Source organism: Dipteris shenzhenensis, chromosome 6, assembly GCF_047967505.1.
Source record: "Dipteris shenzhenensis isolate YYH24624 ecotype China chromosome 6, Dip_SZ_1.0, whole genome shotgun sequence".
NCBI lineage: Eukaryota > Viridiplantae > Streptophyta > Polypodiopsida > Gleicheniales > Dipteridaceae > Dipteris > Dipteris shenzhenensis.
Genome location: NC_141601.1, coordinates 20,901,602 through 20,916,837, shown reverse-complemented (window position 1 = coordinate 20,916,837; position 15,236 = coordinate 20,901,602). Strand labels below are relative to the sequence as shown.

General features: G+C 42.1%; 1 protein-coding gene across 1 annotated transcript in view; it reads right to left on the bottom strand.

Annotated features, from left to right (window-relative positions):
- The window catches only part of LOC147900912 (chloroplast envelope quinone oxidoreductase homolog), an 86,767-nt gene extending 76,505 nt beyond the window's left edge, over positions 1 to 10,262 (bottom strand). Inside the window, exon 1 of the mRNA XM_087375551.1 lies at positions 10,152 to 10,262. Within this exon, the coding sequence (XP_087231677.1) occupies positions 10,152 to 10,217 (66 nt within the window). The 5' untranslated portion in view covers positions 10,218 to 10,262. The remainder of the gene's footprint in view (positions 1 to 10,151) is intronic.
- Between the last annotated feature and the right edge of the window lie 4,974 nt (positions 10,263 to 15,236).

Genomic DNA, 15,236 nt, shown 5'->3' with positions numbered 1-15,236 from the left:
GAGGGTCACGTCATACATCCCATACGGCATGCCTCTTCCACCAAGCTATATTCCTCGGCCAACAAATCCACATCCCCACGAACCACCTGTCTCCTTGATGCCATGGATAATGAACCAGAGCCTTGTATTTGTAAGGCTAGTCTTGGCTATCTTTAGCATCTAGCTCTAACTTTTAGAAGCCATGCCTAAAGTAGCTCTATCAAAGCCTTTGCTTTTCCTTAAAGCATGCCTTTTTGCAAGTTATCTTTAATATCCCGACTCAAGATTCGTACTAAACTATTGGCTAACTTGCCAACGAGCAAACCAAGGCACTGTGGGTATTAGCTTGACCTATAAGTACATCTCTCAAAAAACTTCAAATTTCCTAATCTAAGGTATCTCCTAAGCCATCTCTATGATCAAATTTATCTATTAAATCAGCCATAAGACTCTGATTATGCAATTCTTGTTTCCCAGAAGCAAATACCTTTATGTCCAAAAAGGATACGTTTCATCCTATGAAAAGTATGAAAAGTAAATCACCATATACCAATCCTTTGTTCTATAGCCCCATTGGTATAAGTTTGAACTCCACTTCTTAGGAATTTTAATGCGTTCATAGATAGTTTTAGTAGTACTATAGGCCAACCCTCACGTGACCTATCCCTTAAGGACCATCACTAAACTTGGTATGATCCCAAATATGTTACAAGATTAATTCATTATCTCCCACAGTCTCCATCCCCTTTCCTGTGCATCATCTCCACTGCCCATCCAATTCGTCTTCTTTTTTGCTTTTTTGAATCTCGGACAAGCCTTATGAATAATTAAATATCATTCACCTTGTTTTTTTCCTTTTTTGGATCTCGGACAAGCCTTATGAATGATTAAATATCATTCACCTTATTTGGATAGTTGTTTACCTCGTATACATGTTGTAATTTTGAATTTAAAAGTGTCCTTCCGCCCATGTACATACCATTATTATATTAGCTAGCTATTTTTGTAGCCCCCTCTTATCTGTAAATGGCCCATAAGTCCCCCAAATTAAAGAATCCCCTTCCAATAACGAATCAAATATGTTAGATGCTCTACAAAATAACTGCCCAGATCAACATTGGTGAATCAATTATAGACTCATCTTCTCTCTCCCATAAAATAACAAGGCTGCTCTAAGCTGTATAACACATGATACACTAGCCTTAAAGAGAGGCAAAGAGCAAAACTTTTATATATATACATATACCTTTGTAAGACTTGAATATGTCCAATCATACAAATTTATATTTTTTGTTGTTCTAAATGTCACAGGGACGTGATGGCGAAGTGATTAAACTAACTGTCACTGAATTTGGCCTAGGGGTGCCAGGCTAGGGGCATTAGTTAATGTCCAAAAGGTACCTATGATTTGATGTGCAACAAGTGCAACTCCTAGTGCTATTAGCTTGGTCCTATTCTCTAGGGTCATTGGTTTAGTTCACTAGGGTCATGCTTTAAAAATTGGCCCACTAGAGGTCCTATATACTAGGGTCACTGGTTCCAAGCACTAGGGTCATGACTTTTAAAGTGACCCCCTAGGGGCATGAAAATCCCACACCCTATTTGACATGTGTCCTATGTGTGAGCATGTGTGGGCTCTCTGCTTGACTTGTGGCACCTGTGTGTCCCATCTGGAAGCACCTAGATGGTCTTGGAGCCCATCGCTAGTCCACCATGCTATTCTAGGTCTTCTCCCCTACCAAAGGAGTCGTTTGCAGAAGATGGCGGATCTTTGCAGCTCTCTCTTGCCTGGCTGAAGTCGTTTTTGAAGCTTTCTCCGCAACAGATCTTCTCCCGTTGGTGTTTCCTGTTTCTTGCATGCTCCCTGGACCTAGGCGTCCCCATTCTGGGCCTTTTTCAAAGCTTTTCTCGACATTCTTCAAGATAGAATGCCTCCTTTTCTTCGTTTGAATCCATATTCTTGTACGACTCTCTCTTGGCTCTTGTCTGGTGCAAGGCACACTGATTTCTGAGCTTCGTATGAGCTGGAATCTTCATTCTGGTGGACGAATTCATGGCGGATTTGCTGCTGATTGCTGGACGCCTTCTTCTACGACCTTTTCTGGTGTTGGAAGGCAATCAAGGACATCTCCCTCCTGCCAAAGTCTGCTATCTGCTGGCCGACCATCCTTTGAGGCTGTTTCGAGCTGAAACAGGCTCCATCTGCTGGCCGAATTCTTGTCTTCTTCTTCTGCTTTGTGCAACTGCTACTTTTGCTTAGTTTTGGAAGGTTGGATGCCCTGCCATTGGCCTAGAAGAGGATTGGGGCATTGGTTGTGATATTCTCTTCCTGGGGAAGCATTGGTAAGCCTTGGACTCCGTGATGGCCTTGATTTGTGTGGATGCATTGCTTGGTATGATGTTGGGCTATTCCGCTTGTGATATGTTTGGCTACTGAAGGGAACCAAGAGGATAGCACTGGGAGTTGGTCACTTGCACAGCCACAGGTTGGCATTGTACTGGGTTGCACCTGCGGGTGAGTTCACGAAGGGAGTCCCTTTTAATTGAACTAACCAATGAATAAATAAATACCGCAAGGGGCGCCAAGTGTTGGGGCCAACAAGTGTCACTGTGTACGTTATTGAGTAGGGGCATTCTAGCCTCCCTTGTTTCGTATGGTTCAATTATGCTATGCTGTGGAATTGTATGCTCTAAGTATTGTGTTTGGGCAATGGTCATGGAACATGGTTGTCGTATTTTGATGTTGTGAGAAAATAGAGTAAGAAATACTGCCCTTTGTCAGTCAAAGGCCAGTTACACTAGAGACCAAAAATCTACACAAAAAATAAAAGAGAAAACAAAAGAGAAGAAAAAATAGAGGTAAACAAAAATTTAATGAAAAACAAAAGGAAGACATACTTAGCAAGCAAAGCAACACTTATGTCGTCATCAATGCCCAAGCATAAGCAGCTATACTGGGTTTCTAAAGACCTGCGGAGTCTCATTCTTGACTATTCTATGTCCATTCACACAGGAGCTTTACACTATGTCTATCATATATAAGTGTCTTTGTCCATATATAAGTGTCTTTGTCCATATATAAGTGTCTTTGTCCACAAGATTTACCCTCAAATTGTAACCATTTTCAAGATCCATGAGAGCTGGTCCTAAGGTTGATAGTAGTTAGCCATGTTATTCATGAGAAATCTTCCACGCAGCTTCAATGGGCTAGCCTTGACAACGAGAGCAAGGTCAAAGCCCCTCACCTTTGAGGAGGCTTGTCCTCTATTGCTCAAAGAGGAATTGCGACTAAGGTTGCAAGACAAAGGTGGCAATGTGAAGGCGTTTACTGCTTCTAACAAAGGGAAAGGTGATGGGAAGGACAAGCCCGATCAAGGTAGGCCAAAAGATTCTTCAAACAGAAACAATTCATATAGTGAGAGCAGGAAAAAGAAATTTTGATATTATTGTGATCAACCAATACAAAATTGGCTTTGTGAATCAGCTCTCCTTTACAAAGATCCACTTAAACTTTTACGACTCGCTAAAGGGCCTTCACCTTGAAAATGAATTCTTCAGTCGCATATAGGATGATGTAAGAATTCAGGCTGCCCCTTAGGAAGTAAAATTAAAGAGTATTCCTATCAAAATGGTTTTCTTTTCCAAAAGGGTAAGGTATATATACGCAAAGCAAGAGTACAAATGTCATAGCACTCCCAGTGCAGTCATCCGACTACAAAGAACTTTAAAACTAGTTATAAAGACTTTATTTTGGCCTAAGATAAAAGTGATGTAGAGCTTTATGTTCGACATTGTCAACACTTTTAAGTTAATAACCCTGAGCGCTTAAGACGTGGTGGCTTGTTTCACCCATTGGAAATACCAAAAAGAAAATGGCAAAGTATTTCCATGGACTTTTTGGTAGGATTACCAAGGACATCCCATCGGAATGATGCGTTTGGGTGGTTGTTGACAAACTATATATACCTTTATAAGACTAAATTATATCCAATCTTACAAAGTTAAATTTTTATGAACCAAGAGAAAAAAAACAAGAAAGAAGGGTGTTTGTAGGCGACTTTAAACAAAATTATGAGAAAATTCAAGAATAAAAATAACTTAGTAAAAAAAACGCATATGTTCTCATCAGCACCGCATAAGCTACAATCTCTGTTTCTAAAGATTCCGAAATCTCTACTCTAGAGAAAAATTCAGCAACACAACTTGCTCATGTTTGTTGAGAAGTTGGTTTTAGTCTCTAGGGCTTGCGTGCTTGACTTGTTGATAAACAACCTAAATGGGTAAATCAAACTATGGAAGAGATGCTAAGGGCACATGCTTCCAAGAGATTGATTGGAAAGAGCATCTTCTGGTTGTAGAGTTTGCTTACAATAGTACTAAGCATTTTGCTATTAAGGAGAGTCTCTTTATGGATACTAACCTAGAACCCCATGGATAGTTGGCTTGTAAACAGCACCTTATTGCAATAGCACTAGGATATGTTGGACTTAGCAAGGGAAACATAACAAGTGCTCAAGATAGAGCACCATTCCAAGCCAATTGGAAGCTCTCACCTCCAATACTCTCGAAGGCCAATGGGTTTATTTGACCATCCTTGAGGACTCTTCGTTTAATGAAGACTAGTAAGATATCTCCTCGGTATTGTGGTCCATATCATGACGAGGCTGTTGATGTGGCTGCCAGCTAGACCATTGCTTGACCAACTCATTGCCAATGTGGCTGCCACCTAGATGTGTAACTAACCACCCCGTGAGTGCCGTGTGGTGACGGTTAGCTGGTTCTTGATGTATTCAAACCGTTGGCCGCTCTGATGTATGAAAAGGCAGTTAATGCAAGAAAGGAGGCAGAGCTTGTTGGCATGTCGTGTAGTCACTTGTTGTTGCCAAGTTCTCTCTCTCTATAGGCTCATTACGTCTTTTTGGTGGAGACGTCGGGTAGAGAGAGATGGAATACGGACAGGCTGACAGCTCACAGGTCTCTTCTCCACCTCGTCAAATCTCTACAGACATGATCGCCATGCTCCTCTCGGAATTGGTACAATCCAATTTACAAGTTGCAAATTTAACTGCTGATCTATCAAATCGGCAATTCTCAAGCTTGGGACATGATTCAGAAGTAAGACCAAAGCCGTTCACAGGCACGACTGAAGACGATATTTTCTTGTGGCTTGATCACTTTTCAAATCTGGCGGAATATCACCGATGGTCAAACGCACAAAAGGTAGAGGAAATTAAGCCATCTTTTCAAGGTCTTGCTGCCGCCTAATACCATCAACTCGATGCAAACGTAAAGAATTCTTGGCCGCACTTGCGAGCAGCTCTCACTACAGCTTTTGGAAGCTCTGATACAGTCAAGAATGGATTGACGCAGCTTCAGGATCTTCAACATGTCCCACCCATGACGGTATCACAGTTCGATGTTAAATTAACACATCTCCTGCTTCGTGTGGACCCGAACATGATCGAGGATCTGAAGTTGTTTTTTATGTGGCCACGACTTCATCCAAACATTTCAAAGAGAACCCAAGATCAAGGACCAAAGTCATTGAATGAAGCTCTTCTCATAGCGCAACGAATCGAATTCAATGCTGCAAAATCTAGTGCTAAACTTCCTCCGTTACACCCTTTGTTGCCGATTCCAATTTCCAGTAATTTTCCTACTCCAATGGAAATAGATAGTGTTCAGAATGCACAAGACTTCAATCAAAACTCTCGCTCACAAACACGTCCCTTAGACAGAAGTTTGTTGCCAAACCGTGATGCACAAGGTCGTCCTAGATGTTTCAAATGTAACAAATTCGATCATGTAAAGAAGTATTGTCGTGTTGAAAAGTATTGTCGTGCATTTCAACCAGTTCAGAATGCCCAGTCCACAGTTTCAATTGAGTTACCCTTTTCGGGAAAGGATTTACTGGAGCTGTAATGGAGGAAACGCTTCCAGTCCCTCTTAAGACGATTGCCTTTGTGGTAGAAGCCCAGATACGTCAGAATCCAGTTCTTGTCTTAGTGGATTCTGGAAGCTCTCTTACGACCTCATTCCTTCCCTTCGTTCAAGAAAAAAAAATTCCTTTATATACTTTGCCTAGCAAACACGCCACTTTCGGAGATAACTTGTCCTCGGTCAGTTCTTCCTCAGGCGCCAATATTGAAATTCAACTGTCAGATAAGAAGTTTGTTGTTCCTACAACAGTACTTCAGCACAAATTTTTCCTATCACATTAGGATGTAATTGGTTAGCTCAAAATCAAGCTGTCATTGATTTCCGTTCTCAGTGTCTTCATCTGCCCAACACAAAACCAATTTCATGGTTGTTTTCTCAAACTTCTCGTCCTTGTATGTCCTCCACAGTACAACAAGAAGAAATTGGCAGCAAGTACAGATTACAAAATAACTACACGAATTTCCATGTCCATTTGCAGGAAATAAACCCACCGCTACATCAGCACATATTTATCATGAAATTCCAGGCCTGTATGTACAGCTCAAAGAAGACGTTCCAGTAAAGAAATCAAAGTTCTTCGTCAACATGTCACAGTTATGCTTCGAGACAATATTATTTCACATTCCAGAAGCCCATGGACATGTGAACCACCCCTGGTGAAAAAAACTGATAATTCATACAGGTTCTGCATCGATTTTCGTCCCTTAAATAAGGTCACACTTCAAGATCAATATCCACTTCCCAAACTTGATGATATACTGGATTCACTGGCACATTCAAAATATTTTATGAGATTGGATCTGAAATCTGGTTATTGGCAAATCCCTGTTTGGCCAGAAGATCATGAAAAAACAGCTTTTCGAACGCCTTTTGGTTTGTATCAATTCAATGTCATGCCCATTGGCCTGAATAATGCACCAAGGACTTTTCAAAGTTGATGAATTTCGTTTTGCATGACCTGATCATTCAGAAAAAAGTTCTTGTGTATTTGGATGATGTATTAATTCATACAGAAACTTGGGAAGAGCATAAACAGATTCTCAAGCAAGTACTTCAGCTGTTCCAGCAATACAATTTACGGCTCAACCCAACTAAGTGCAAGTGGGCACAAACTTCCATCAAGTATCTAGGTTTCATTATCTCGGCTGATGGAGTACGTCCCGATCCCATGAAAGTTTGAGCGATCAAGCATTATCCAGTTCCCACAAATGTCAAAGCGGTTCAAAAATTCTTGGGGTTGACAGCTTTCAGCATGAGATTTATGCCTCATCTTTCACTAATTGCTGCACCGTTATGAAAGCTTTTGCTAAAAAAAGCAAGGTTCTTTTGGTCAACTGACTGTCAAAAAGCATTTGAAAAAATCCGAGAAATCCTACAGGAAGATGCTCTTCTCAGACACCCAGATATGTCCAAGCCTTTCCTCATTCGAACTGATGCTTCTGATCAAGGCCTTGGTGCAGTGTTGCTCCAACAAGATGAAGAGGATGAATGGCGACCGATAATTTATTTAAGCAGGTCTCTCTCCGACCCTGAATCACGCTATGCCGCAAACAGATCATGCAGCACTTACTAGTTTGATGAAGAAGAGACATATGAACGGAAGATTGCTAATTCTACAAGATTATGATTTCGACATTGCCTACAGGCCAGGCTAATCAGGTTGCAGATGCTTTGCCCAGATGTGCTGAAGGTCAAACTGTGGAAATGCAATTAGCACAGCAAGACGAATGCCTTTACCTCTTCCCCAAAACAGTCCTCTCTTGCCTACAATCTCAGAACTGAAAGCTCTACATAACAGTGATCCAGACATCATTGCTATTAAGCAGAAGTTGTTAACATCAAAACCCCCGCAGCACTATCAAGTGATTGATGATCTACTGTATTTTCACAAAGCTCCTTTCCAACCAAGGCTTTTCATTCCTGTTTCAGTCAGACACCTTTACATGAATGCTTTTCATGATGGACCATTTGGGGGACATCTTGGTCTGCTCAAAGTGTTCACTAAGCTGAAGACCAAGTTTTTCTGGCCAAGGATGCAGCATACTCTGAATTTATATATTCAATCTTGCCCTGTTTGTCAGTTCTTCAAGTCGCCTACAAGGAAACCTGCTGGAGATCTTCAATCAATTTCAGTAACTCAACCATTTGAGCTTGTGGCATACAATATTATGGTCCATTTCCAGCATCTACAAATGGTAACAAATACGTGATTGTGCTTACAGAATATCTCACAAGGTGGACTATTGCACAGCCCCTTAAGTCAATCACAGCTTCAGATATTGCAGATTTTCTCATTCATCATGTGTTCTTACCTCATACTTGTCCAAAAAAGCTATTGTCAGATCAAGGTACAAATTTCAAATCTGAAGTGATGAAGATAGTGGCAGACAAACTGAGCATTAAGCAGCAGTTTGCAAGCCCTCACGATCCCCATTGTAACAGGTTGACAGAAAGGTTGAATCGCACAATTAAGCTCATGTTGGCAATGTATGTCAACCCGCAACACACGGACTGGGATGCATCTTTACCATTCGTGGTGGTTGCTTACAATACAGCACTGCAAGAATCTACACAAATCAGTCCCTTTGAAGCCTTGTATGGTAGACCACCAAAATTACCTCCTGAAGTTGGTCTAATTGATTCAGCAACAATTAAGCATAATGATGCGAAACAATGGGCTGATTATCTTCAACATACTCTCATTTCTGAGGCAGAATGCGGAGCAGCATTTGAAAAGAGCTCAAACCAAACAACAGTTTTTGTACAATAGAAAACACAGGCGTGTCAATTTCTCCCCTCGCGATTTGGTAATGGTCCATTACCCAGTTCACAAGAAAGGACTTGCAGAAAAAATTTTGCCACAATGGGTCAGGCCGTATAAAGTGATCAAGCCAGTGGGCAAAACCACCTATGCTCTTCAACGATGTGCAATCGACCGCAAGAAGACTCACACAACAGCACATATATCCCGTATCAAACCATTTCATTCCAGGACTACTCATTTTTTAGAGGGGGAAAGATGTGACGAGGCTGTTGATGTGGCTGCCAGCCAGACCATTCCTTGACCAGCTCATTGCCAATGTGGCTGCCAGCTAGATGTGTGACTAACCACCCCGTGAGTGCCATGTGGTGACGGTTAGCTGGTTCTTGATGTATTCAAGCCGTTGGCCGCTCTGATGTATGAAAAGGCAGTTAATGCAAGAAAGGAGGCAGAGCTGGTTGGCCTGTCGTGTAGTCACTTGTTGTTGCCAAGTTCTCTCTCTCTGTAGGCTCGTTACGATATTAATTCGTAATGATGTGACCTACAAAACAACAATTATGTGATCGTGTACCGGTACACCTAATCTTTCATGTTAATTGAGTAAAAGAGGTGTTGAGTGCAAGAGATAACTTAGTTTCCGAATCAGAATACGAACCTCTTAAGATTGAAAGATCTTTCGACTTTTGTACCCTTTAAGCCAGAACTACTCCTTGATTATTCAGAGTGAGGGCTCAAAACGGGCAAAGGAGAAAATTCATTTAGAGGAGGATAACACTCGGGTTTTCTCCAACACCAATTCACGGGTTTTATCTCCGAAACCTTCTTTGAATAAGAAGGGGAGAATGTTACGTCCATGCTAACGTGGCTAGTTATGAAGGCACGAATCCTAACTTGGGATAGTTATGGCGTGTCATACCTTTAGTACACTAGTTAGATAGAAGGGCAGATGCAAGGTCATCACTCGTCTAAATTTGATGCGTCATACGAGTCCATTCAGGTCCCCCGATTCCCGCTGCTCGGGCGAAGATTGTGTTGAGCGCTCACAAAGAACGCGCTCTAAGTTGCACATGTGTTTTATACGGTCATGCTTAAAAGCACTGCTGCATTAGATGGCTTGTTCAGGTTCTTTCGCATATTGGTTTACTGCTGGAATTGGACCTATGAACAAAGATCCAACCGAAAAGATGCGCGTGCTCTCATCAAAACCAATGTCGGTTGTGTAAAGGTTCTTTAAATTTAGTCGATCATCCGGGTGAAGTCCAGACATAAATCTAGTGTCCTAGAATATGGATAAACAGACTCAGGCTGAAGTGTCGCGAGGGACGAGCCCCCTCTCCACTCACGGACAAGATGCATCATGCAAGAAGCTCGATCAAAAGGGGGCAAATGGGAGGCAAAGGAGCGGGAAGTAGTGAAAAGAACGTAAGAAAGGAAGAAGGGAAAGGAAATGGAGAAGAGAGAGGTGAGAAACCTTGAGAGCAGCAGGGCCTCCACCGTAAGAGGAGTACTGAACAGCGTGCATGAGCTTGTCCGCCATAGCTATGGAGGAGGACGACGACGACGAGCAGGATGACAAAAATAGAAGACGCGTGGCCGTCCTTTATGATGATGAATGATGAATGATGATGATGATGATGTTTTGTTATGATGATATGATTTGATTTGATATGTTACTTTATGTTATGTTATGATGTTATGTTATGTCCACACCAACCACCCCTGACCGCCTTCACCCTGAGGCTTGCCGCCATCGCTCTTTGTGGTGTTCACACCTCCCTAGCACTTGAAAGTGTCGACCCACAGCCTCGTTATTCCCTGTCAAGGAATTCCGCAACCACGCAACGCCTCCGTCGTCGGCAAAGGAGCTTTATGGAAGAGGAGTGCCGCCACACTATGTGGTGTTCACATCGCACGAATAGCAGCTCCTTGAGAGTGTGGACCCAGCCTCATTATTCACTGTCAAGGAATTCTGCAACCAGGCAAGGCCTCCAATCGGTGATGTTGCTCTTATAACCAGTGCTTAGGTGGGGCGAGGGGTGCACGACACACTTTCCTTCCCCAGTAAACAACTTAACAACAAACGGGTTTGGGCCACATCACTATGACAAGTTGGCATTCAAGCGGTGTGAACCTAGCCTAAGAGGAGCTCCCCATGCCTCAACTAATGAGGAATCCCAATCCTCCGCAATATCCACGGGCTCCCAATCTTGCTCCCATAGCTCCGATGCAACAACTCCGACCTGAAGAGCTAGAATCTCACTATGAGTATGAAACAGAATACCCTATGTACTACATGGATGGTGCCGAAGGAACGACAACTCAACTCCATTCTAGGGAAAAACACCAAAAAGCATCCCTTTATTCATAATTTTGGGACAAAATAACAAGGGGATAAACCATTTGAAAGGAAAAAGGTTTGAAATTTTGATTAGCACCACTTGCTCCCTAACATAATGGAAATTATGAAATTCAAATACTACCTTGTTTAATTTAATTTTCATTACATTAGGCTCAATAGGTGGTGTAGTGAGTCCTAATTTGAATAACCAAGGTCACTATAAGAACTAAGATAAACAAATTTGTACCTCCTTTTTCTCACTAGTTATTTGTATCCATTAGATTCCAAAAAGTGCATCCCATTTCTACCCATTAGGTGAGCATGTTATGTTGTTGTATAGGAGTTCACATATATCCACAAGTTTATAGTGGAAAATGGCATCATTTCCAACACTTTTCGACTAATATATACCATTATTTCCAACACTTTCTGACCGATATACACCTTCGTATAATTAATTGTTTCAGTTACTTTGCATTCCTTGTAAGCCGTGTGACAACTACCTTGTATGATTGGTCCTTCATTTCCTTTTCACCATTCTTCTCATCTTGTTTTTTGCTTTTGAATATTCCTTGCTATCTACCAACTCGTAGTGCTCCCACTGTCATTATGTTCTATCATGAACACTTTCCAATTTTTATCTATGTCAAGGTCTACCTAAATCATACGTGTTGCCGTCTCTATTGAGCTAGCTTTTCCAATGGTGTGGTATCCATCAACGCATCATTCAATCACCTCATTCTTCATTTTCATATGTCTCCTTTATTTTTGCATTTTCAACTGTGTATTGCCTATTTGCTATCTCTTTGTGTCCATACACCCCTTAATCTCCACTTGATCAAGATGCCACATGTGTACTTGCCAACCTTGTAATCTGCTAGAGCATTGCTGCCACATGGGAGGTGTGTTTGCATCTGCATCTCACATCATGCACAGTCAAGGCCACCACTAGCTTAGATACCATGTTACAACTTGGACATTTGTCACCTAGCAACTCCTTGAAGCCCTCATTCCTTAGAATGCATCTAGTGTATGTATCCACTTTTCAAGGCATGATAAGCCTTCAACATTAGGCCCCCAATTTGTATGTGGGATTAAGCCATTGTGGACATTGCCATAGGTATGTCCTAAGGTTCATTTTGGCTCTCTCCCTTTTAACACTTGCCATTTCATGCACTCACAATTGCACACATTTAACACAAGTTGCATAAAAGATTAGATATGAGCAAATGATAATGACCCATTGATCACTTAGTAAGCTCATGATAGAATAGGAATTCATTGGTATTGTCCCATATGCAATCCCCATGTTACCTACTAGTATGCATAATGTAGGTCAAGATATACCACTATCAAAGCATCTTTAGTAACACTACTTTGACTAATCAAGCCTTTAGAATAGGTAGATGGGAAGGATAAATGAGCAATCCAATAGAGGAATTAGTTTTTAATCATGTTGATGGGACACAAATATAGATATTCCCTTACTAAGAAGATTTTATGAGGTATCACATGGCAGCCTTACATGAAGGAAGCTCTATGATCCTACCAATTACAATTAATGGTTTTAATCTAAATAAATTATTCCATTTATGTAACTTGGATTACAAATAGACTTAATTGAAAAGGAATTTATTTTTAAATGAAGGAACTCTATTTTTTTCTTAGGTGAAAAGGTGGAGATTGCTCAATTAAGTTGAGGTCAAAGAGAGACTTTCAAAATTTCATGCAAAGGAGGGACTTGAACTCAAGACATCATTTGAATGCTCATAAAGTCTTCTAATAGGCTACATAAGATTTTGTAAAAAGCATATAATATGAAAGGTTTTGTAATTATTACCCTTATAAATAAGAGGGGAGGGCCCTTTACCTCATAATTAAACTCGACTTATTGTAAACTTTGCAATGTGTCGTACAAGAATCCATTTCCATTGATTTAACTCGATGAAGATGCCTCTTCAGCAAGTCTCTTCCAAGAGCCTTTGTGAAGATGTTCGCAGCATTCTCTGTAGTGGGACAGTACACCAACTTGACCTCTCCATCCATGATGAGCTCGCGTACAAAGTGATATTGAATCTCGATGTGTTTTGTGCGAGCATGGAACACAGGGTTTTTTGCAATCGCCATGCAACTCTGATTGTCACATGATAACTGCGTAGGCTTGTTCTGCACTGCACCCATGTCCCCTAAAATCCTCCTCAACCACACTGCCTCGCAGGAAGCAAAGCATGCTGATTTGTACTCGGCCTCAGTAGAAGAAAGAGCAACTGTGGGTTGCTTCTTGCTGACCCATGACACAGCTCCAGATCCAAGTGAGAAATAATAACCTGTCACTGATCTCCTACTATCCACGTCTCCTGCCCAATCCGAGTCAGAATCTAGTCAAGATGTTGCCCTTGGTATAGGTGATTCCATAATCAAGTGTGCCTTTGATGTATTTCAACACCCGCATCCCTGCCCTCCAATGGTTCTCCCGAGGCTTATTTGAAAACCTGCTTAGTACACCAGTCACAAAACTGATGTCCGGCAGTGTGTTGCACAAGTAAATCAAGCTACCCATAAGCCTTATGTACTTCGCTTCATCCACTAGTGGTGATGAATCCTCGTTTGAGAGCTTCACGTCAATCTCCATAGGGGTACCAACTGTCTTGCACTCAGCCATGCCAAATGCCTTTAGTATCTCTCCAGCATACTTCAGCTGTAAAATGAAGATCTGTTTCGGGTCCTGCCAAACTTCAATCCCCAAATAGAAATGCATCAGTCTGAGGAAATGTCTCTTCCTAGCAAATGCTTCGTCTGCGAGCTCTTCTCTTCATGGTTCCCTGTTATGACAAGGTCGTCCACATAAAGGACCACGATCATACACCTGCCTCCTTCTCTGAAGATATACAAGTTTGCATCAGACGGGCTCCTCCTGAACCCGTTGTGCAGAAAGTAGGCATCAATTCGCTGGTACCATGCTCGTGGGGCCTATTTCAGCCCGTAAAGTGCCTTCTTCAGTTTGCAAACTTTACCTTCTGAACCGGGGATCTGAAAACCTGGTGGTTGTTCCACGTATACCTCCTCCTTGAGATCTCCATTCCGAAAGGCGGATTTTACATCCATTTGAAACACGGGCCAACTTCCCTGGGCAACTAAAGCCAAAACACTACGAATTGTGGTTAGTCGAGCTGTGGGAGCAAAAGTATCCTGATAATCAAAACCATGTACCTATGTGAATCCTTTTGCCACGAGCCGAGCCTTGTACTTATCCAACGTGCCATCGGACTTGTACTTGGTCTTGTACACCCGTGCTGATTACCTTGCGTTTTGGTGGTCGATCCACAAGGTCCCAAGTGTTGTTCTTCATTATGGAGCCATACTCCGACTGCATAGCCTCCATCCACCTGTCATTACCCTGTGCCTCTTCAAGACATTTGGGTTCATCAGCACGGATCACCTCTGTCATCAAAGCGTAATTGACCAAGTGTTCATGCGCCCTTCTTTGCTCCTCTAATCTCTTGGACCGGCAGTGTTCGGATGGTTCCTCCTCAATGGCTGGAGGTTCTCTGCCGTCCAAAAGCTGCTTTACCCACTTCAAGAATGGCCATTGCCGTTGTGGTTCTGCAGGCTCTTCTTCCTCTTTTTTATCTTGAATCCTCCCAAGCACCGTTGGGGGAGTTCGGTCTACTGTTGGTGGTGGTACTAGATGGATATCCTGGTCCTGGTTGTCTGGGAAGGAAGCATCCTCCTCCAATTGATGGGGCTGTTATGAGAAGACCACATCGTGACTTATGATTACCTTCTTGGTAACAGGGTTATAGAGACGGTAACCCTTCGCCTCTTCACTATAGCCCAAGAAAATACATTTCCGGCTCTTCGGTTCCCATTTGGTCTTGGTAGCATCAGGGACATGCACAAAACAGTCACATCCAAAAACTCTGAAATGTGCGGTTGAAGGTTTCTTACCAGAAAAGGCTTGCAGTGGAGTCATCCCGTTCACAGCCTTCGTGTAGCTACGATTCAGAATGTAAACTGCAGTGTTACATGCTTCAGCCCAGAAAGTCTTTGGCAAATCTTTCCCTTTCATCATACTCCAACCCACATTTCGCAGATGACGCGCATCTTGCACTGTGCTACTCCATTTTGCTGTGATGTATGTGGCGGGGGTTTCTACCTCTTGATCCCATGACTTTTGTAGTAACTCTCGAATTCAGTTGATGTGAACTCTCCACCTTT